A 22,503-nucleotide genomic window follows, 5' to 3' on the forward strand; every position below is an offset into this window, starting at 1 on the left:
CAGTAGCTAGGACCTAGCAGTTGTTTATATTTTATATCAAAGCAACAGGAACAGTGAAGATTAATTAAGAAAAGTAATCTCTGTATTTTGTATTTTAGCTCTTTTGCTGTAGTTGCCCTTCATAAGATACGCATGCTCTGTTAGAGAAGAAACCTTTGAGAAATCTTAAGCTGATGAATGTTTTGTTGTTGTTGTTTCAGTTTCTAATCGTGAAAGATTTTAGGCTGGCCATCTTTGCTAATGTGGAATTAAAACAAAAGAATTTAATACCAAAACTTTTATATTAGTCAGCCTAACATTTTACTTAATCTTCTCAAATGTGATTCTCCACATAGGTGTTGGTGAGGAAAACATCTTGCTTTTATTTTATACTTTTTTTAATTTAAAGTTAGACCACAAAATGTGAAAATTGATTACCATAAATTTTCAGAGAAATATACAATATAAAGATGTTACTGCTTTTTTTTATCAAAAGCCTGTTTGATGGTTAGTTTTATAAGGATTAATTCATAATCTGACTTCACTTTGTCCTGTTTTTTCCCCCCCCTTCCCTTTTCTAGGGGCAGCTTCATGACTTCTGGGTACCAGATTCTTAACAGGAGTTGAAGCAGCAAAAATATGAACCAAGAGAAATTCAATAAGAGTTTTTCCTAGAGGAGTAGAAAGAATACTACAAACTCCAGTGGAATGCTTAGAAAATGCGCTGCAATGTGCCACTTGAATGTCTAGTATGAAGCTGGTAATGAAGAAATTGCCATTTCTGAAGCAGATATGAAACGTGATCTGCTTAATTTTAAGGCAACTGGCCTTTTAAAAAGAGCAGAATCCTATAACAAGAGGGGAGAGGTAGAAGCAGCTAATAGTTGCATGTCGAATCTGCCCCTATTAACTGCTCTTGTTAAATTGTAAGCCAGTTATCCTTTTTTTTTTTTTTTTGGATTGTATTTATGGCACTTGGATAATCACAGGAAATATGTAGGAAAGGGTTTGGACCAACTTGAGCAGTTGGAGATGGAAATCAAGACCAAGTTCCAGTTGAGTTTAATTTTCTCTTGGTTATTTTAGGACTCAAAAAGAAATCTTAGAACTGAGTTTAATAACAAAAAGGATAAATCTTTTCTGTAACTCCTATAAACCACAGGGAGATTTCAATCCATACTTTTTCCTTCACTATTCAAGATTATAAATCTGTTAGGTTTTAAAATACATTTAAAGAGTTGAGAAACAGAAATCTGGTATAGTGTTAGATCCTCCTTAAGGGGAAGAAGTTAAGCTATAAAATAGTATCTCCGTTTTTATGCCAAAACATTCATATGCCGTTTGTTTTGGATTCCTTTTAAGTGTATATATATTTTTTAAATACTGGTTAAATCTTAGATTCTTGGCTAAATCTTAGAATTCTGGCCCTTGGTTAGCCATATTACAGAAGTCTATATTATAGAAGCTTAACGATCTGGACAAGTTTCCAAAAACCTTACTTTCATGAGTATATAAGCTTGGTAGAGACCTGGATGGAGTTTATTCTTTGGAATATTGCACACGTGTGTGTGTGCTTGTATTTTTAAAGTTGTTGCACTTGAAAACCACAGCTGCTCTAAATTCTTAAACACTGGAAAGCCATCCTTTGGTTTAAATGGTGGAGGGTTAGTAGAAGTGCACATGCTGATCGTAGCCCAAGGGCCCTTTGAAGCCTTTGGTAGTAATAGACTCTTACTAGCTAACTGAGCAATTCTTTTGTTGATTGTCCTTTTAGGACGGTTTGTTTCTTGAATGAAAATGCCAACTTTTTTCTTTCAATGTTGACTTGGATGACACTGCTTTCCTGAGCATTCTCATGTCTCCAGTTGTGGTGGGGGAAGGACGATGGAGAGGAAGGGAATTGGACTGCGCGTTTATGATTTGAGAGGGGAGAAAATAAATTTTGAAAAAATAGCTTTCTACCTCTAAATTGAGGCTTAGGAGAAAAAAGCATTTTATCTTAAATTTATCATTTACAATAGTATAAATAACTTTTGAGCCCATGTCAGGCATTGAGCAGTTAGAGATTTTATAGGGAAGACTTAGTAAATCCAGTTCCCAAGAACCCCAGCTGAATGAGGCTCCAAGAGTCAGACCAACAAAAGTTTTATTCTGTGTTGAGTTTACTGGTAAGAATATTATTATCTTGATACTACCTCTCAAGGGTATTATTAGAAAATGCCACTTATGGTTAATGAGATAGATACAAAGAGTTCTATTTGACAGAAGCTTGAAACTCTGGCATCTATCTGCCCAACAATGGGGGCTTTCACTCTTTGTAATTTAATACTTTGTAGATACATTATTTGTGTGTAATTTTATAAGTGTTCATATTTTTCTCATTTTGCATTGTGTAAAGTGTACAAAATCTCAAAGTATAAAATACTGCTTATATTGCTTGTAATTACAGTGTGTAAATATTTTCTAATCGTGTACATTGACGGGGGGACAAGTGGGTTATTCAGGTTTTTTTTTAAGTGACCCTTTTGTATCGCAGTTTCCACAGATAACTGCTCATCAAATTTAAAACCACTTTGATACATTTTTATTTAGCAGTTCCAATAAGAAAAGTCTCTATTTTTAATTGCCTTTCTTCATTAGAGAAAAAGACTTCATCTGTCCCTTTAAAAATGGCCAGACATCGGTTTGGGCCCTTGTATTTATGACTCTGGTTAGATCTCTCCATCTCCAGGTCATACTCCAGTCAGTATTTGCATTGGGTTCTCATACAAATCCTGTGATTCTCTTCTAGCACAAGTAGCCCATGACTTTTCTCCCAAATCAAGGATTATCCTTCTCCCTCTTGAGTCCCCATGTTTTGTCTCCCTCCTGCTGTTGTTGCCCAGCGAATGGGATGGTAGCGGGGGAGAAAATGTTCATTGCACAGAGAATGTCAGGCCACTTTTGGGACTTGGCAAACAAAGCTTGCACTGAGTGGTGGTGTGTTTGGCAATATTACTGTGCCAAAAATAATCTTGTCTAATTTTCTGGATATGTATGTCAAACTTATTACCCTTCTTGCAAGCTAAAAATTAAGGTACTTGTAAGTGTTTATGCTTTTGTGTGTAACTGTTTGCCTTTTCTAAACTGTTTTTTCTCATTATCAGAAAATAATAATTCTATTCGTTATATCATGTTAAGTGAAGAGGCTCTCTGTGCACAAAACGCATCTATGTAGCAGTAAAGTAACAGCATTTGTACATTTCCTATCTCCTGATGGCAGTGGTGCCTTTGTCACCTTTCGGAAGGTTGGCGTTTGGTTTTATTTTGCAGTACAAATAATAGCTTGCTTTTGACTTCACAAAAATCTCCCCAGATGTAAAAGAGAGAGAAAGATGTGTTGTCATCCAGGCTCAGTTAGAGCATTTGCATTTTTATTTCTATCAAAACAAGTATAGTTGGTGGGGACTGGCCAGTAATAATGTGTGGAGTCTTTAAACCAAGGGTAATTTTTAAATTTAAAAATAAAAAATTTAAGAGGTCACCCATTAACAAGTGACTGAGTTGGAAAATTAGGGAAGGGACTGTCCTGGTTTGTCTCTAAGGAGGCAAGATTAGGGTACCGGTGGCTGGGTGTGTAGAGCATGAACCGTGGTTGTTATTTCTTACTCATTAACAGTGTTGGTGCACCTCATTATCTGTGCATTTGTTTTCCCTGGGCAGTCCTGTCAGTGAGTTAATCCACCAGCTCTTCGGCAGTTCAAAAGTAAATGCAGATTTCTTTTCCTCTTTCCTTTTTTTTTTTTTTTTTTTTTTTAAGATTTTTTTACTACATCTTGTTTAAAGTCCCATGAATGTATGTGTGTGTTATTAAAAATGCTTTTTCTCAGTTTGAACATGTGTTTGGTAATATTTGTTTGGGAGTGGGGAATGGTGAAGTCTCTGGAATGTGCTGTTTCTTCCCCTGCCCCATCCCCTAGTTTTTAAACTGAATTTTTTTCCCCTCTTGCTTTGGATTCTTCAGTCTGTTTTTTAGCTTGATGTCTCCTATTTCTGGAAAACATAAAGCTGTAGTAGCACACAGTTCAGTTTTACATAACCCATATAATAATCTGCTGCATACTTGGCAGTCAGCAATTCAGTAATCTCATTCTTCCATTACCCCGATCACTAGGTTCATCAACAACTATTGCGTACCTGCTACATGCTAGGCACTCTTGAGGATTCAGTGGCGAACAACACAGAGCTCTCCTGACTCTTACCCTTCTGGTATCCAGGTGAAAATGCTTTGGTGCTCAGCAAAGTGGACCGGAAAGGAATACCATTGGCCTGGCTCCCTTGTTCTAGAGCCCAGGGCAAAGAAAGGAGAAGCCATACAATGCAGAGGCAGGGCTCGGGACCACCTTCAACCTGCCAGGCAGATACGGTTGTGGGTATGCCAGCTGAGGGGAGACACAGGTTGACGACAACTCACAGGAGAAACTGTTAATAAGCTTATAGAAGGGTTACCAGAGGCCTCAGTTTCCAGAACCATACCAGTATTTCTGTCTCCTGACAGGCTGGTTTGGAGGAGACCACTTGTGAGCATTTTAGAGGTGGGGGGAGTGACAGCCAGGTGGAAGCATAGGTGCTGCCTGAAGTACAGAGAGACAGGCAGTACAGCCTTGTGCAAGTTAAGAGCCTTGACCTTGACCTTAGTCCTGACCTCAGATCCCAGACTGACCATGCCAAACCCTTGATCTTTGTCAAGTTACTTAACTTGTCTGAACCTTCATTTCTTCATCTGTTAAAAGGAATAATAATGATGTCTATCTCAGAACTTGTGAGGATTAAGTGAACTAATCCATGAAAAGTTCTTAGCAAGGTGCCTGACATATATGCTAAGTGTTGTTATTTAGCTTCAATTCAAAGCTCTTCTCAAATGACAGCTAAAATTGAACTTAAGGCACTTGGCGGGAGCGGGGGTGCGGTTCACTGACATCTAAGCAAACCAGATATTAAAATTGTAGTGTGGGTGTGCTCTATGCCTTCTGACAGCTTCAGAGGCTTCTCTGTCCAGCTCTGTCTCTACTGGTTAAAAAAGAATATATATATATATATATATATATATATATATATATATATATATGTAAGTTTGTGACGTTTTTTAGGACTCAGCATGCTAATACTGAGAAGGGGTGGTGGTTGGTGATTTTCCAGCATTTGTGGACATGCCCTGACACTCCCTTTTCCTTGCTAACCATTCCCCAGGCCGGAGTCAAGAGAGGGCAAACCAGAAGGCCCAGCTTTGGGTCTGACTCCAAGACGACTGGCTGGGAGGAAAACTTAACAGGCAAAACAGGCTTCTGAGGCACAGTGGGACAGTGAGACTACAGCATTGGTGCCCTGGTGACAGTCCCTACCGAAGAAGCACCTCAGCTATACATATGGCCAAAATAAAGATCACGCCACCTAAAGGGAGAGTGCTGGGCAAAGCAGGAACAGAAATGCTGCCACAGTGAACAGGAAGCAGGACAACTTGACTAGGCCAGAGTTCTTTGCCTCAGGGAACCTCTGCTCAAGTTTCAGGAGTTCATACCTACCCCCTTCACCTAGGATCCCTGCTACAGTGAGTAACTGCTCTGTGCGAAGCCTGGAGCAAACACTGGTGTGTAGGTGGCTGAGGACAACAGCCACTTTCTCACAGAGGAGTTGGGGAGAATAGTCTAGCAAAAACAAAAGCACGTTTTATGTTCCGTGCTTGTGAAGTACAACAGAAGGTTTTCAGATGGGGTCCTCTCACAGCCACCCTGTGAAGCAGCTGGGGTTAGTGACTTTAAGGATGACTAACGACCTGCTCAAAGAATGCCCTGCCTGTGTCCCAGGACACAGATCCATGGCTAGATTAGGGTTCGTTTCTTGCTTTGATTTTGAGTCGCCTCCACTGTCGGTATTCCCCTCATTCATATTTTATCAGCTTGATTGCAGAGAAGAGCATGGTCCATCAGAGGGGCTTCTCATAGAAAGTTCCGTTAATTGTCATGACATCTGATCATTTCATTAGGTTCAGAGATTGAAGTGGAAGGACAGCAGAGAGAAATGGATTGTGATCTAAATCTATATTATCAGAGATACGCTGCTCAACTACTGTCTTGCAAGCGCCATGCTGGAACTCCGCATTGTAATTTACACATTTTGTTCATTTGGAATGTGTGAGGTTCTGAGTCTGCCATCGTACGCCTTGGAGGAGAAAGGCTTGCCTCACAGTGTAGGCAAGGGGGATGCTAAACTTGCCACCACATCACTACAGCTGCACAGGTACCTGAAGTCAGCGCTGTGAGTTCTGTGAGAACATGGGCTGCGTCTCTTAGCCCACTGGGCCCCTGCAGTTTCATTTGTCTCCTGTCTGGTACGATGGGGCTAGCAGCCTTCCTGCCTTCCCTCCACTGTCACCCCCAACCCACTTGCCCACAGGACCGCAGATTTATTTTTCTTAGCCGTGGCTTTCCTGGACTTCCCAGCGTGGACTTCCTTAATCTATCAGGATTTTCTTCTGTGGTCTTTCTGGAACTATTTGCTGACTTTTCCCTTCTAGTTCCCACTAGGAGCCCTCCCATCTCATCACATCAAACTCACTTTTCTCTTTCACACCCCTTCCCTTCTGCCTACTCCTCCCAATAGACGTCTGTGCATGTTTCTGCCTTTGATAATTCCCCTTCAGGTTTACCCTGTATCTCTCTTCTCAGGTTTTTCCGGTACAGATTCTCCTCTCTGTAAACACAACAGTGAATTTCAAGGCCAGTTACTTAACCTCTTAGAGCCCGTTTTTCCATCTATAAAATGGGGCTATTAATCCCTCAGGACAGAATGAGGGTACGGTGTTTTGAAATGAAGCCTGATAGTCTTTGTAAGTGTGTGTGTGTACACTTTACCATATGCATTTCTCTCAGCTGCCTCCCTCTCCGCATACACACACATCCTATTTAGAGTGCTGGGGAAGTGGAAGTGTAGCGTGGGCCCTGCTGTCTAGCGATCTGGAGTCACACACAGCAGCCCAGACTACAAGCCTGTATATGATGAAGTGCCAAACTAGCTTTGGGAGATATTCAGGAAAGAGGGGTGACATGCCTTTCCCAGAGTCCCTTCAGTTCAATAATGACAAGAGCCACTTGATTCTTGTTCACCTTCTCTCAGGCCAGTGTTCATCTGCCTGTTCCCTGACCCCCTGCCTCTCCAGAGTTCAGACACCCAGGTACCTGCAAGAGTCAGTTACCTATGTCCCTGTGGCCTTCATCATTTAAGTCCTGCTCTTGGGCCCATTGCAATACTGGCATAAATGATGGAGGGAGGAGCAGGCCAGGTCATGGCTAGAGCTCCGGTTTGATTCAAACCCTAGAGGGGTCTTAAACAGGCCCTGAGGCAGAGGCATGGCCTGAGTTGCAGGGAAACCGCAGCACCAAATGTTGCATGGGAGGACCATCATGGTTGAGTCTGAGGAGTTGGGGAGTTGATTCTGAGGAGGGCTTCCTAGATCGCTGCGGGGTGAGGTGGTTGAGCCTAGGAGGGACAGAATGTCTAATTGCCTATGAGGAGAGTTCACTGGAAGATCTGGAGTAAGAATGATGTTCAACATGAGCTGGAAGGGAAGGAAGGCAGTTATCTGAGTGACCCAGTCCCTGAGGAGGTGAACCCCGTTACTAAAAGGTTTGGTTGAATGGACAGGTACAAACGGTTGTGGCTTATTCAGAAAAACAGCATTTTCTGTGTGAATTTCTTGCCAAGCTGTTACTTCATCCTTCCAAGCCCAACTCCTTTCACCCACTCACAGTCAAGCTGAAGGACCAGGCAGCCGGAGGCTGTGAAGCTAGGAATCCAGACCCAGTTCTATGTTCAGAGCTGCCCCCAAGGCTTGGCCTCCACCTACCCTGGCCCTCAGCACCCTGGGCAGAGAGCCCAAGAGCATAGCAGGAACGCAAGAAGTGAGGTCCATATTAGAAGACTGGTCAGAGAGCCCTCGGAAAGTTAAGCCCCCAGAGAACAGGTTTGCAAGTCCCCAGCAGTAGGCAAGTCAGAGGGGTCCTGGGGTTAGAGGGGAGGGAAGGTGGGCCAGAAGCCCATGGAGAGAGCGCAGGGGTGGTGAGGCCACCACCAGGGGGCGATACTGGTGCTGCTGCCCTTGAGGGTGGAGGACGCCAGATGCCCGGAGGCCGTGTGAGCCTTGGCCTCAAACCTTTATTGTGTAGGGTGGGGGGCGCGAAAGAAGAGAGCGGCGCCCTTCCCTGCACCCCACCCTGTCGGCCCCGCCTCCCTGGCCCCGCCTTCCAGCCCCCGCCCCACCCCCGGCTCCGCCTCCACCCCCCGCCCCGCCTCCGGCCGCAGCCCCTTCCTCCCGCAGCTGGTGCTGTGGGGCCGCGGAGCAGCGCGTCGCCGTCTCTATGGCCGGGGATCCAAGCGCAAAGGTGAGAGAGGCAGGGAGCGCGGGCGGCGGCGGGGCCTGGGCCGGGGGGCGGAGGCCAGGCCAGGCCTTCCCCACATCCATTCCACCCTCCAAGCTGGGCCAGGCCTTTCTCACCGTCAAGTCCCGGGTGCTGCTATAAAGGCTCTGGAGGGGCGCGGGCCAGGCCTCCTGCCGTGCAGGGCGCAGACCCGCCACCGCGGAGTCGGGGACCGGCGCGGGGCGGGGACCCGCGTGGCGAACAGTGTTCCCCGGGATCTGGGTCACATCTCCTGGCGTCCGGCGGGATCGAAGGAGAGCTTGTCCTCGAGCTGCAGCAGTAGAGACAGAGGTTAGATCTGAGGAGAGGGAAGACCCTCATACTGTCCAGGATGATGGAAGGAGAGGGTAGCGGGGGAAGGGCTCTCAGGCCAGAAGAGACGGCCATCCTACTGGGCCGAGGGGAATGCCGCCTACACTAAGCAGGTGGACGTCTGGGATGAAGGTCGAGAGCCTGCTGATCCAACATCGATCCTGTTTTGGGGGGGAGGGGGTGCCTCCGTTCCTCAGTTTCTTGAGCCCTAGGATCTAATGCTCGGAAGGTGATCAGAGTTCAGGGGGCTGGCCCTAGGGAGGAACCCAAACTGTGGAACTGGGGGTGGAGTGTGGGGTGTAGACTGGAGACCTTGAAGCCTTGTCGCCACTGGGGGAGGGAGGGCAGCCGCTCCGCCCCCCGTTTAGCCCCGCCCTCCCTCCCAACAGGTTAAATGGAGGCTGAGAGCCCCTGCCCAACTCCCATATCTAGAACGGCTGCATACAGGGGAGTGGAGCGGTGCTAAGTTCCATTCCATCTTTCTTTTGCTAAAGCGAGGGGCCTCCTTCCGTCTGGGTTAGGTACCCCTTCCTTTGCAGAGAAGCCCGTCGCATTTGAACATCTGAGGTCAGATGCCTCCCTACATCACCACACACACACACACACACACACACACACACACACATTTGGAATCTGGCCTTAAAATTGGGACTTTGAGGAAGGGAGGTAGTGCTGCTCTGCACCTCAGTGGACACTGGCAGCCTCCAACCCTGCAGTGAGAACTGGACCCCTGTTTGAACATATGCTGCCTCTGCACACATGTAATTTGTGTGTCTGAGCACTGTGTGAACATACACGTACTTGACCCTTCTGTTAACATGAACATGCCTGACCTACTGTATCGGTGGGTTTGTGTGCATGTCCCTACACATATGTATGTGCATGACCTTTCTGTGAATAGGTGTACAATCCTTCATATGCACACGTGTGGATTTATAACCCTCCTTAACTTCTGAGGCTGTGCGATCTGCTGAATGAATGGATGAGAATATGTGAATAGAGCCTTATTTGTCAATGTGTATGAACGCATCTGGCAGGCCCTTTATATGAGCATATGCGTGCACAAACCTCCCTGTGAATGTATGTGTGCATGACTCTCCTATGAGTACATTTGTTCGCAGCCCTTCTGTGAACATGTGTGTATGTGCACCTATTGCGTGCACATCACCCCCTTCTGGGCATGTCTGACTTCTGCCATGAACCACACTCTGAGTGGTTTCTCTAACCTGGAGTGTGTTCCTCCTGCCCAGTCCTAGAGCCTGATACCTCATAGCCGTAGGGCTCCCTCTCCACCCCCCACCCCACTTCTGCACTAAGCAAATAGGCCCCAAAGGTAAACAGGTGTGCCTCCACAGTGAGGGGTGGGGCATGGGCAGTTTGCCTGGGGCCTTGTGCTGCCCAGCCCCCAGATGAGGAGCTGACGCCCTCTAGTCTACACTCTTCTCTACACTCATACTATATTCTCCCCCTCTGGGCTCTGACCACTACAGTGCTGACCTTTACCTCTTGAATAAATGCTCCAAATTCCTGTTTTCCCTCTGGCCGGATCCTAGTCCTTCCCCTCGCCTCAAGGCCACATAGTTAATATTTGACCTGGAAAGGAGGGGAGAGGCCAGTGGCCCTTGTGGCTGTGTCTGTGGGTGTCTGATGAGATTGGGTGGGTCAGGCTTCCTCCACACCCAGCCCAGTCCAGGAAGCCTTCAAGAGCCACCTCAGAGATCAGGCCTATTACAGGGGTCAGGGGAGATCTGCCACCTACTTCCACCCCATCCCCACATGACTTGAGAGAGAGTCCAGGTGTGGAATAGTCTCCAAGGTAAGCCAGGGGAGGTGGCCAAGAGCTCCCATCACTCACCATTTCCATGTTGCTTTTATCTCAACTGGCCTTGCACACTAGAGCATCCTGCATAGACATTACACCTGTGCAGTGCAGCCAGGGGGCCCCAGATACCCGCCCCCCACCATGTCTATGAATGCCTATTTACAGGTAGGGACACGTGTGGATGCCTAGCCAGAGAGTGCAGTACAGACTCGCATGGGCAGAGTAGAGATGTGCACCCCCTCAGAGAGGAATGCTGAGGAGGAGAAGTGTCTAATTAAAGAGAGATTCCAGAGGGAGCTCTCAGGCCAGGGAAAAGAAAAAACAAAGGGAAAACAGGACAAAATCAACAAAGGCCCATTAAATGTCTCTGCCAAGCCTTCTTGCATAAGGCACCCCCGCAGGCAGCAGGGGCAGCTGCTGCCCCAAGTTTGGTCCCATTGTTGGGAGAAGGCATTCTCTCTGAAAAAGGAGCTCCACCCGAGTCGGAGGCCTAGCTTAGCCTCTGGGCTGGTCAGAGGAGGGTGGATACTTTGGGTTCTGGTTGGGAGGAGTCTAGGGTCTTGTAAGGAGGGCAAGTTCTACCCAACTTGCATCAGAGCAGAGAAGTGGACAGAGCGACAGTGAGCCAATCCTGATGTAGGAGTTCTGTGGTCCCTCCCACCAGTGCCCCCTGAAGTCTGGGGGTAATGCCATCTACCTTCCACACACACACAGATAAAAGAGCTTTTCTACCCTGTTTTTTTCTTTAGAAAACGGACCTCAGAGAACCAGAACTAGTCCTGCTGTCGGGGCAGGGTGACCCCATCAGCGACCTACAACCCCCTTATGACCCCACAACTCCTTCCCACCATGGAGTTTGTATTTGATGCAGAAAAGCAGTGTGTGATCCATCCCTCCCTCTGACCTCTAACCTGGGATTCCATGGCCACACAACCCTGTGATTCCATGTCCCCTCGATTCCAGGACCCTCCCTGGCCCCATGACCCCTGACCTTCCAAGTGACCTCCCTGGACCTTGACCCCTGTGACTATTCTTGCCATCATACCCTGTGACTGTGGCCCTGGCTCCCCTTGGGGGTCTTACTGGTCTGGGCCTCCCCAGAAAAATGTGGGGAAGGCTCTGGCCCCTCTTCCTGAGCTTCCTCACAGCATCTGCAGTCCCTGGACCCTCACTGCGGAGACCATCCAGAGAACTAGATGCCATCCCACGGATGACCATCCCCTATGAAGGTTAGACGCCCCCCCCCCCCACCACCAAATTTGAAACGCAGCAGGAGCCAGGTCTGGGAGTGGGGAGGACACCCCAGGGCTGGGCTCACTACTCCCACTCTCCCCAAGAGCTCTCCAGGACCCGGCACTTCAAGGGCCGAGCCCAGAACTACTCAACGCTGCTGCTGGAGGAGTCTTCAGCAAGACTGCTGGTTGGAGCCCGAGGTGCCCTCTTCTCTCTCAATGCCCGTGACATAGGAGATGGGGCTCACAAAGAGGTTAGCCCTTAGAACCTGGAACACCCAGAGGATCTCCAGCTTTATCCACCTCCCTGGGACCTCAATTTCCTGGAAGCCTCGCCAGCCTTCCATAGCCCCCTGGTCAGATAGCATGGCCCTTCCTAACCCACGTCTCCCTTACCATCCAATGCTCCTCCTGAAACCTACCTGTACCCCAGTTTCCCCTGTTCCCTGCAGTCCTATACCTGGTCCCACAGATAATGGTGAAAGGGAAGGGTCCTGGGGTCAACACATCAGCCCATTCCCTTTCCCTGTCTCCAGATCCACTGGGAGGCCTCCCCAGAGATGCAAAGCAAATGCCATCAAAAAGGGAAAAACAACCAGGTATGTGGTCTGTCCTTTCCCCAGCTCCTTTCCTTCTCTTCAGCTGGGGATGTCAAGGTTGGTGGGGACACAGATGGAGAGGTATGGATCAGCCAGTCAGTTGCAGCAACCACAGCAAACACGTGAGTGTAGCCAGAGTGGTGGGCCCCTAGGTGCAGCGCTTCTAATCCAAACAGCTGGTCACCTACCAGCTTGGCCTATAGTGGCATCTGAATCTCTTCTGGGCTCCTGAGTAAGAATCATGATAGAAATAAGTAATCTCTAGTAAATGCTGACTTAGCCATTATCTCTCCTAATTCTAAAATAACCCTATGAAATAGTATTATCCTCCATTTTACAGATGAGACAAATGAGGTTTAGTCAAGGACTAGCTCAAATACCCAGTATTCCGTGGAGGGCTGTTAGCGAATTGCCAGTTCTTCCAAGCTAAAGAACAGGGTGTCTGCAGGGGTTCCATGTCTGGCTATGTAACAGATCCATCCGGAGAACTTTTTAAAAGTACGCATTCCCAGGGGTGCCTGGCTGGCTCAGTCAGTAGAGCATGCAACTCTTGATCTCAGGGTCATGAGTTCAAACCCCACATTGGGCATAGAGCCATCCCCAAAAAGAAAGAAAAAAAACTATATTCCCTGGCCCAGGGGTTCTGATTCAGTGGGTCTGGGGTGGTGTCGGGATAGGTGTGTTTAACGAGGCACCGCTAAGAGATTTCATCAAAAGTCCTGCTGGAGCAGCATGGGTAGGAAGTGGGGCTGGTGAAGCAAGTGGAACCCAGTCACAGAGCACTGCAAATGCCCAGCTAGAGGTGTGGGTTTTATTCTGTGACAGTGGGCACCCTCACCATTTGGTACTTTAGAGACTCGGACTTTAGTGTGCACAAGAATCACCTGGGTATGTTATAAATGCAGGTGCTAACTCAGTCAGTCTGGGGAAGGGGCCCAAGATTCTGCAATTCTAACAAGCTTCCAGGGGAAGCTGATACTGTTGCTCCCCAAGCCACACTTTGGGTAGCAAGGCTTCCGGAAGACAATTCCCAAAACATGTTCTGAGAAACATTAATTTTCAAAAGGGGGGGTTTAATGGTCAGATGAGTTTGGGAAATGCTGTATGCTTAATCCCACAGTGCACAGCAACATCCCTAAGGCCCTGAGAAGTCCCCTGGCAAGGCAGATTTTAGCCATGGTTTCCAACTTATTTGACCACAGAATTCCTCCCTCATCCCCCCTTATTTGTTTGTTTATTTATTTAAGTTTATTTTGAGAGGGAGTGTGTTTGCATGAATGGGGGTGGGGGCAAGCAGAGGGTGAGGGAGAGAATCCCACACAGGCTCCTCATGGGGCTTGATCCCACAAACCATGAGTTCATGCCCTGAGCCGAAATCAAGAGTCAGACACTTAACTTACTGAGCCACCCAGGTGCTCTCCTTCCCACCCCCCCCCATCCCACCCACCCCCCCCCTTTTTTATATATTTTTTTAGTGTTTATTTATTTTTGAGAGAGAAAGAGACAGAGCATGAGTGGGGAGGGGCAGAGAGAGAGGGAGACACAGAATCCAAAGCAGGCTCCAGGCTCCGAGCTGTCAGCACAGAGCCCAATGCGGGGCTCGAACTCACAAACTGTGAAATCGTGACCTGAGCCGAAGTTGGACACTTAACCGACTGAGCCACCCAGGGACCCCGGCCTTTTTTAATGTAAACATCTTGGGGAAACACTACTAGAGTAATACTAATCCAGGCCCAGGCACTAGATGGATTAAAATGGAGTAAGTCTATGGGACACCTGGGTGGCTCAGTTGATTAAGCATCTGACTCAGTTCGTGATCTCGTGGTTCGTGAGTTTGAGTCCTGCAAGGAGCCTGCTTGGGATTATCTCTCTGCCTCTCCCCTACCCTCTCTCTATTTCTCTCTCAAAATGAAAATAAACTTAAAAAAAAATCCTTCAAAAAAAATCATAAAATAAAATAGTGAGTCTGGAGGCAGCAAAGGCAGTGAAGGTTGGGGGCATCATGGGGGTCAGAGGAGGAAGGCATGAGCAGGCTAGTGGAGAGAAGGGACCCGGGGAGGCAATGGGATGAGACAAAAAGGCCTGCATGGATTCAAACCCTGGGTAACAAGCAGGAGGAGGAATCATGAACAAGGCAAACAAGTCGGGGAGGGGGCGCTTAGCTTGAGGCATTTAATGGGCAGAGAAGAGCAGTGTGGCTGGAGCAGGTGAGGGAGGGGAGGAAGGGGCAGAGCCCTACCATGCAGGGCCGGAAGTGGTAGGCTATGTTCAGGACTCTGGTGGGCCACTGAAGGTTTTTTAAATACAGCAGTGACACGATCTGGTTTACATGTTTAAAATATGCCTTGGAAAGTGGGTTGCCAGAGGGTGCTAATCGGTAGAATATCTCTGGAAGGAAACCAGACAATGGTAAGAGCAGTCCCCTTTGAAGGCAACAGGGATAAAAGGAGACGCTCTGTTTACAACCTATCCCTTTGTACCTTCTGAATTTTACACTGTGTACATACATTCCTCACTCATTGAATAAACAAGTAGCTTTTACAGAGTGGCGGAGGCTTGGGAGAACTGTCAGGCAGTCTCTACAGTTGTCCAGGGAAGAGGCAACAGTGGTGACATGGACTAGGGTGGTGGAGGGGGAAGTGGACCACGTCAGGAGACATGACAAAGAATCTCGAGGAAGGACTGAACATGGGGGTGAGGGAGTGGGAAGCAGCAAGGATGACTCCTGGAATCGACTAATAGGATGGATGGATGAAGTGAGGTGGGAAAGACTGGATAAACAGGTTTAGGAGGGAAGATGCAGGTTAGGGAGGAGGGAATGAGCTAGCTATTGGGTGGAGAGAGGGCAGAGCCTGGGGATACATTTGGTAGTGTCACCCCACAGGGGGTGTGGGAGCTCCAGGACTAGGGGACACTGCTGAGAAGGAGATGTGAGAGAAGTATCTCAGGGTGGTGGGAGCCCTGGGGGCCCCCGAACTGGGGGTGCGGAGGGCTGCAGGCAATGCAGAAGCTGGCAAAATGTGTCAGGTAATCCTGACAGTGAGACAGAAGACTGAAGAGGGGTCAGTGCCGCTGGGAAGCCCAAGGACAGTGGGTTCCAGGGAGTAGTCTGTGTTCCGGGCAGTGAGCAGGCCCACTGGGAACTCAGAACTGTGTCGGGTGGGTGGGGGCAAGAGCCGAACTACAACGCTGGATTAACGGAAAAGGCCTCTAAGCAGGCTGGGGGCTCACAGCCCTCCCCCACCTCCCCCCCAGACGGAGTGCTTCAACCATGTGCGATTCCTTCAGCGACTCAATGCCACCCACTTCTATGCATGCGGGACTCACGCCTTCCAGCCTCTCTGTGCAGCCATTGTGAGTAGGCCTGCCCCAGCCCAGCCCTTATTGCTGCTCCCTGGCCCTGGACCAGTCTGAGCTTGGGCCATGACCCCTGCCTGTCCTCGAGACCACTGACTTCTGGCCTCGTAATCCTCCAGGATGCTGAGGCCTTCACCTTGCCAACAAGCTTTGAGGAGGGGAAGGAGAAGTGTCCTTATGACCCAGCCCGTGGCTTCACAGGCCTCATCATCGGTGAGCATGCGCTCCTCCCCACCCTGGCCCCTTATCCATCAGCGTGCTCTTTGGGGGACACGGACCTCGTTGCTAGGACTTGCCACTGATATGTGTTATGTGCCTTATTGTATGTGACGTGTCTGTCATGCGTGGCATGCCTGTGCTCCAGATGGAGGCCTCTACACAGCCACACGGTATGAATTCCGGAGCATCCCTGACATCCGCCGAAGCCGCCACCCGCACTCCTTGAGGACTGAGGAGGCTCCAATGCACTGGCTCAATGGTTAGGAGGATGAGGCACAGGATGTTGGGGGGCAGGGGACTATTCATCTTTACTCCCTTGGGCAGTTGACATCCCATCCCCAAATTCCCAGGTGAGCCTGTCTATTCCTGAGTGTGGTTGAGTGAGGGGTAGTGGAGGGGATCCCCATCCTGTCTCAGGGGCCACTTGAACTGCCCAACCTGCAGATGCTGAGTTTGTGTTCTCCGTCCTGGTACGGGAGAGCGAGGCCAGTACAGTGGGCGATGACGACAAGGTTTACTACTTCTTCACGGAGCGGGCCACTGACGAGGGCCCCAGCAGCTTCACTCAGAGCCGCAACAGCCACCGTGTGGCCCGTGTGGCCCGTGTGTGCAAGGTGAGTAGCACCAAGTTTGGCCCAAGAGTGTACAAGCGGAACCTCTGACGCTGACCCTGTGCCCTACCTCCCCAGGGAGACCTAGGAGGAAAGAAGATCTTGCAGAAGAAGTGGACCTCCTTCTTAAAGGCGCGTCTAGTCTGCCACATTCCACAGTATGAGATGCTACGTGGTGTCTGCAGCCTGGACACTGACACCTCAGCACGCACACACTTCTATGCGGCCTTCACGCTGACCACACAGTGGTCAGTGCAGGGACAGCGGGGACACAAGGAACTGGGGACAGCCTGAGGCCTGGAGCAGAGGTCAATGAGGAGAAATAGGATCCCTTGTGGGGAGGCTGGCTGCAGAGAGAGAATTCCAGGCACATCCAGCTCGCCTGGAGCCAGAGGCCACAGTGGCCTCCTGACCCTTAGGAGAGGCCCTGAGGCCGAGAGCTGGGGTTGGCCAGGGTTAACAGTGAGCTCCAGGCTGGGGCAGGTGGCAAGGGGGCAGGTTCCACCCAGTGTGGCTCAGGCCCCTCCCCTACGTCCCTTCCTAGGAAGACCCTAGAGGCCTCAGCCATCTGCCGCTACGACCTGGCCGAGGTGCAGGCTGTCTTCGCAGGTCCCTACATGGAATACCAGGATGGTGCCCGGCGCTGGGGCCGCTATGAGGGTGGGGTGCCGGAGCCCCGGCCCGGCTCAGTGAGTGCCCAGGCCTGGGGTCAGTGCTGAGTAGACAGAACCCCCGGGAGGGGCAGGAGGGCCTAGCCTTGGGGGGGGGGGGGGGGGGCACGCAAGCAGTAGATTCCTGAGGTTCACTGCCTCTGCCCCCCACCCCAGTGCATCACAGATTCATTGCGCACTCGCGGCTACAACTCATCCCAGGATTTGCCATCCCTCGTCTTGGACTTTGTGAAGTTGCACCCACTGATGGCTCGGCCCGTGGTACCCACACGAGGACGGCCCCTGCTGCTCAAGCGCAGTGTGCGCTATACACACCTCACAGGGACGCCTGTCACCACGCCTGCCGGACCCACCTATGACCTGCTCTTTCTGGGCACAGGTACTTTTGACCCCTGGCCTGGGCCCTTTGGTAACTGCTGACCTGGGTCCTTGATCCTCGTTGACCGCTCATCCCCTGAATGACTTTTGATCACAAAACCCTGGTGACCAATGATGTTGATTCTTCAATGAACACTCACTACTGACCCCCAATGACCACTGGCTCTTGGTACCTGCGGATTCCTGTCACCAACCACAGTGATATTTGACCCTGATCACTAATGTTTCTGGACCCAACAATTCCTGCCATGGCAAGCCCAGAGTTCCCAGCCAGGGAACTGTTCCCAGTCCTGAGTAACTGTTACCGGCTGAATCCTTGTCCCTGACGTCCTGGCTCCCAAGCTACTCCCATTAGGCTATTGCAGGGGGCTGAAAACAAATTCCATTTCTGGGTTCTGACCCTCTGCCCTTTCCATACCAGCTGATGGCTGGATCCACAAGGCCGTGGTGCTGGGTTCTGGGATGCACATTATCGAAGAGACACAAGTGTTCAAGGAGCCCCAGTCTGTGGAAAATCTGGTCATCTCTCCAATGCAGGTAGCCTCTGACCCACTACTTGCCAGAATAGGGGGAGGGAGTGGGTGGCTGGGCAGTGGCCGTGTGTGTCTGTAGGTGGGAGTTGGGGGTGTTGCCAACCAGCTTTCCTCTCCGGCTCCCAGCACAGCCTTTACGTGGGGGCCCCTAGTGGTGTCATCCAGCTACCACTGTCTAGCTGCTCCCGCTACCGCTCCTGCTATGACTGCATCCTGGCCCGGGACCCCTACTGTGGCTGGGACCCCAGCACCCATGCCTGCATCATAACCAACAGGTCCCAGGGTAGCAGGTAAGAGGTGGTAGGGGTGTGAGGGTCCCGTGTGAACAGGGGATCAGGGCCTGAGGGGAGGAGGCGGGCCTGCTAGCTGGAGGGGGAGTGGGGGGCGGTTGTTGGCAACAGCATCATTGACTTCCACTGGGGAGACTAAAGCTCAGTTCCCCTGTTCGTGAGTTTAGGACAGCACTGATACAGGACATAGAGAGAGGAAACCGAGGCTGTGAAGGCAACAAGGACACAGGTAAGTGACAGGCATGGACGTGTGTAGGCCCGGCTGCACAGCCTGTCCTCTACATTTACTGTCATTTGCCTGTGCGTGTACGTATCTGAATGGTTGTGTCTGTGTGCTTTCAGCGAGGATGTTCCAGCACAGTGTGGCACAGAGTAAGTGCTCCACAGACATCTGTTGCCCTAAAGGATTATAAATGAGGAGAAAGGCTCATGACATAAAAGTTCTTTTTGTCACACCTGAGCTTATAGCCAAGTGTGTGCTGGCAGGGGCGGGAGGGGGGGCAATTAAATGATCACCCAAGTAATTCTTTCCATTGGTTTTTGCTACAAAAGGAATACTTACAACTATAACAAGGATTTGAAGGACAATGAATACTCCCCTGAGGAAGATCAGATGACTGAGCTGATACCTAAAGGAGGAGCAGAAGTTAATAGTCATACTAACATGTACTGAGTACTTACTCTGTGCCAGGCGCTGACCGAACACGTACACACACGATTTCTCTTATGCTCACAGCATTGCTAGGAGAGAGGTGCCACGATCCCCATCCCTATGAGGGGCAATCTCTCTGAGGTACAGGGAGAGTAAGTAAACTGCCCAAAGTTAATAAGCTATTAAGTAGTGGGGTCAGAATTCAAACCTGACCCCGAACAGTCTGACTGGAGTTTGTGCTTTTCATTACTTCTGTGCTCTTTCCCCCTGGCCAACCAGCAGAGGGCACGGAGAGGGGGGTGACATCCAAGCAGAGGGGACAGCAGGCCGATGAGCTTGGGGTGTTTGCCAAGAGGCTGCAGAAGTGGGCAGGGACCATGTTGAGGCAGGGAAGTGGCACAATCAGTGTGGTGTTTTTAAAAGGTTACCCCACTCCTGCATGGAGAATAAATTACATGGGGGCCAGAGTGGGCCAGCAGCTGGGGAAGGAGAGAAGTGAACAGGGCTGAGATGGATTCTGGAAGCAGAATCCTGGTGAGAATTAGACACGAAGGTGAAGGAGAGAGAGAGGCAAGGGGACTCCCCGGTTTCTGACTTAAGCAGCTGAGTAGCTACTGGTGCCATTCATTGTGACAATTCAAGGAAAAGACATGGTGTAGTTTGGGACGGAGGCTTTGGCCTTAGTTCCTGTGCCATGTTCAAGAGACCTCCCGTGGAGATGCCCTGTGTGTGGAAGATGTTCAAGTCTGTCGATCAGGGGAGAACTCTGTGCTAGAGATTGAGCTTACAAATCATTGGCAGATAGCAGGCACTGAAACCACTGAGACGGGACAATGCAAACCTTAAATGGGAACACAAACGCAGGAGACCTCATTCAGTTGTCACCATGATTCCAGATTTGCGCTTGGTGCCAGGGACGTAACAGTGAACCACCTGGCCTGCCATCTCCAACGCCCTCCCTCAGATAGACAACACTGACCACTCCTCTCACCGCCCCCCCTCCCCACCTCCAGGGCCACCACCACCACTGAGAACCCGCTCTGTCCTCCGAGGTGACGATGTTCTCCTGCCCTGTGACCAGCCATCCAACCTGGCCCGGGCCTTGTGGCTGCTCAATGGGAGCATGGGCCTGAATGACGGACAGCATGGCTACCGCGTGGGCGTGGATGGGCTGCTGGTGACAAACATACAGCCTGAGCACAGTGGCAACTATGGCTGCTATGCTGAGGAGAATGGCCTCCGCACCCTGCTGGCCTCCTACAGCCTCACAGTCCGGCCAGCCACTCCTGCCCCAGCTCCACAAGCCCCTGCCATGCCCGGGGCACAGCTGACACCTGACGTGAGGCTACTGTATGTGCTAGCCATCGCTGCGCTTGGCGGCCTCTGCCTCATCCTGGCTTCCTCCCTCCTCTATGTGGCCTGTCTTCAGGGAGGCAGACGAGGGCGTCGAAGGAAATACTCTCTGGGTCGGGCTGGCCGGGCAGGGGGCTCTGCTGTGCAGCTGCAGACAGTTTCAGGCCAATGTCCTGGAGAGGAAGACGAGGGTGATGATGGGGAGGGGGCTGGGGGCCTGGAAGGTGGCTGCCTCCAGATCATCCCTGGGGAGGGAGCCCCAGCCCCACCACCTCCGCCGCCCCCACCGCCACCGGCCGAGCTGACCAACGGGCTGGTGGCACTACCCAGCCGGCTGCGCAGGATGAACGGCAACAGCTACGTGCTCCTGAGGCAGAGCAACAACGGAGTGCCAGCAGGGCCCTGCTCGTTTGCTGAGGAGCTCAGCCGCATCCTGGAGAAGAGGAAACACACACAGCTTGTAGAGCACCTGGACGAGAGCTCTGTCTGAGCCCAGCCTCCTAGGACAAATGCTCTTCCAAGCCAGCCTGTCTGCCCCAGGCTGGGCTGCTGCTTCCCCAACACAGCCACTCTACCTTCACCTCCCTTCCCCCAACTCCAGGCCCTTCTCCCAACTTTGTGATGTCCCTGTAGGGCTGGCAGAGTCAGGCCCAGCCAAAGTCCCCTCCTCAGTCTCCACAGACCCATCTGTGAGCAGCCCAGGCCCACCGGTGCTCCTCAGAGGTGGGTACTCCCCCAGGACGTGGAATTCTGTAGACCCAGCCCCAGTTCCTATTCCCTTACCCCAAGCACTTGGGAGGAGAGGATGCCAACTTCCTGCCCCATTTGTCTGTTCAAATCCTTCCTCTTTCTCCCAGGCAGGGCTCTGCAGGTCCAGATGACCTCAAGGTCACCACCCTCTGCGTGGCCCTATGTGCTGGATGGTCCCGAAACCAGACAAGACCTCTGCCAGCCACCAGAGCCACCTGAGCCCTGCATGCATTCACGTGTGCACACGGATGAATGTCTATCAGCTGGGCTGCAGGGCCCCCACCCCCATCTCCTGGAACATTGTGTTTCATCTCTCCTGGACTTTGGGTACCCTTCCAATGGCCATATCCCATCCTATCTAGGTTTCTCCCCTAGTCCCAGACCCATGTGGTGACCTCTTTGGCAAAAGCTCGGGAACAGGCCAGTCTGGGGAGGTAGGACTGTGTCATTCCCCTCTTCTTCCTTAACGTGCAGCCCTCTTTGGTCAACCTCCTCACCCCCTTGGTCACTCTCAAGAGTGACAGACAGAGCCCCAGGCATGTCCCTTCACACACACATGCTTACATTTCCACTTGCATTTCTGAGCCTCCCTTTGCTGCCTCGGACCTGTATCTGTTGGGTTTGGTCCATGGACATTTCAGAGGGAGAGCCCTCTCCCATTCAGCTGTCCTCTCAGACATTTCCCTAGGACGGGTGACCAACACTGCAATGAGCCAGCCTCCCTTTTGGGGACCAAGCATTTGCTACCCCCAGACCAGAGCAGGGGGAGGAGATCTGATGTCTCACCTGGCACATGAAGCCCGTTCTTGGAACTATGCAAAGGGCAGAGGCTGGGAGTTTGGATGCTTGGCTCCCATCCCTGTCCTACCTCACCGGGGCACTTTCAGGGTCCAGGGGCCTCTGAAGTCTCCAGGCCCATATGGGACAATCAAATCCTGACTGAGCTCCCCCATTCCCTTTGGGTGAGGATGACTGTTATTTTTGTAGCTGAGAACGTGGAATCCCACGGGTTTTTACTGCCCTTCACCCAACTTCTCCCACCTCCACCCCACAATGAATGTATTTATTGTGAGAACGGCTACACTTCTTTAGGAATGCCCCCACTCACCACCAAGGTGGGCAGAACAGGCATGTGACAGAGTGGGGAGCCTGGGCTCAGCTCCTCCCCCTCCTGTTGGTTAATAAATACCCTCTTTCCCCACAGCCATGTGTGGTCTGCTTGGTCTAGACTGGCCTTCCCCTGGTCACCAGGGGGCAGGCTTCTGATTCTATGGAAATGGTGCTGCAGGGTT

General features: G+C 50.7%; 2 protein-coding genes across 4 annotated transcripts in view; both read left to right on the forward strand.

The window, feature by feature from the left end:
* SLF2 (SMC5-SMC6 complex localization factor 2) overlaps positions 1-3,854 on the forward strand; it is a 45,441-nt gene extending 41,587 nt beyond the window's left edge. For both annotated transcript variants that reach the window (XM_049646471.1, XM_049646470.1), the window contains exon 20: positions 561-3,854. In XM_049646471.1, coding sequence (XP_049502428.1) covers positions 561-596 — 36 coding nt within the window. In that variant the 3' untranslated portion in view covers positions 597-3,854. The remainder of the gene's footprint in view (positions 1-560) is intronic.
* Positions 3,855-8,255: 4,401 nt separating this feature from the next.
* SEMA4G (semaphorin 4G) lies at positions 8,256-22,475 on the forward strand. 2 transcript variants are annotated; one of them, XR_007460955.1, is made up of 16 exons: positions 8,256-8,396; positions 11,316-11,795; positions 11,904-12,052; positions 12,335-12,397; positions 15,653-15,751; positions 15,874-15,967; positions 16,119-16,232; positions 16,418-16,587; positions 16,663-16,832; positions 17,129-17,273; positions 17,412-17,634; positions 18,055-18,170; positions 18,293-18,456; positions 18,624-18,685; positions 20,122-21,184; positions 21,319-22,475. XR_007460955.1 is itself a non-coding variant. In XM_049646474.1 (15 exons), the coding sequence occupies exons 2-15, from the start codon at positions 11,672-11,674 to the stop codon at positions 20,949-20,951; spliced, it is 2,523 nt and encodes an 840-aa protein (XP_049502431.1). In that variant the 5' UTR covers positions 8,256-8,396; positions 11,316-11,671; the 3' UTR covers positions 20,952-22,475. The 2 variants fall into 2 exon arrangements, 1 of the variants encoding a protein (XP_049502431.1); XM_049646474.1 differs by having other exon boundaries at positions 20,122-22,475.
* Positions 22,476-22,503: the final 28 nt, after the last annotated feature.

This window comes from Panthera uncia, chromosome D2 (assembly GCF_023721935.1).
Source record: "Panthera uncia isolate 11264 chromosome D2, Puncia_PCG_1.0, whole genome shotgun sequence".
Classification (NCBI taxonomy): Eukaryota; Metazoa; Chordata; class Mammalia; order Carnivora; family Felidae; genus Panthera; species Panthera uncia.

What these genes read in the sequence shown, in the direction of transcription:
- SEMA4G (XM_049646474.1), top strand. Translation starts at nt 11,672, where the DNA reads ATGTGGGGAAGGCTCTGGCCCCTCTTCCTGAGCTTCCTCACAGCATCT. An exon ending in GTGTGGCCCGTGTGTGCAAG is followed by an intron (nt 16,588 to 16,662) that starts GTGAGTAGCACC and finishes CTACCTCCCCAG; the next exon opens with GGAGACCTAGGAGGAAAGAA. An exon ending in CCTGCTCTTTCTGGGCACAG is followed by an intron (nt 17,635 to 18,054) that starts GTACTTTTGACC and finishes TTTCCATACCAG; the next exon opens with CTGATGGCTGGATCCACAAG.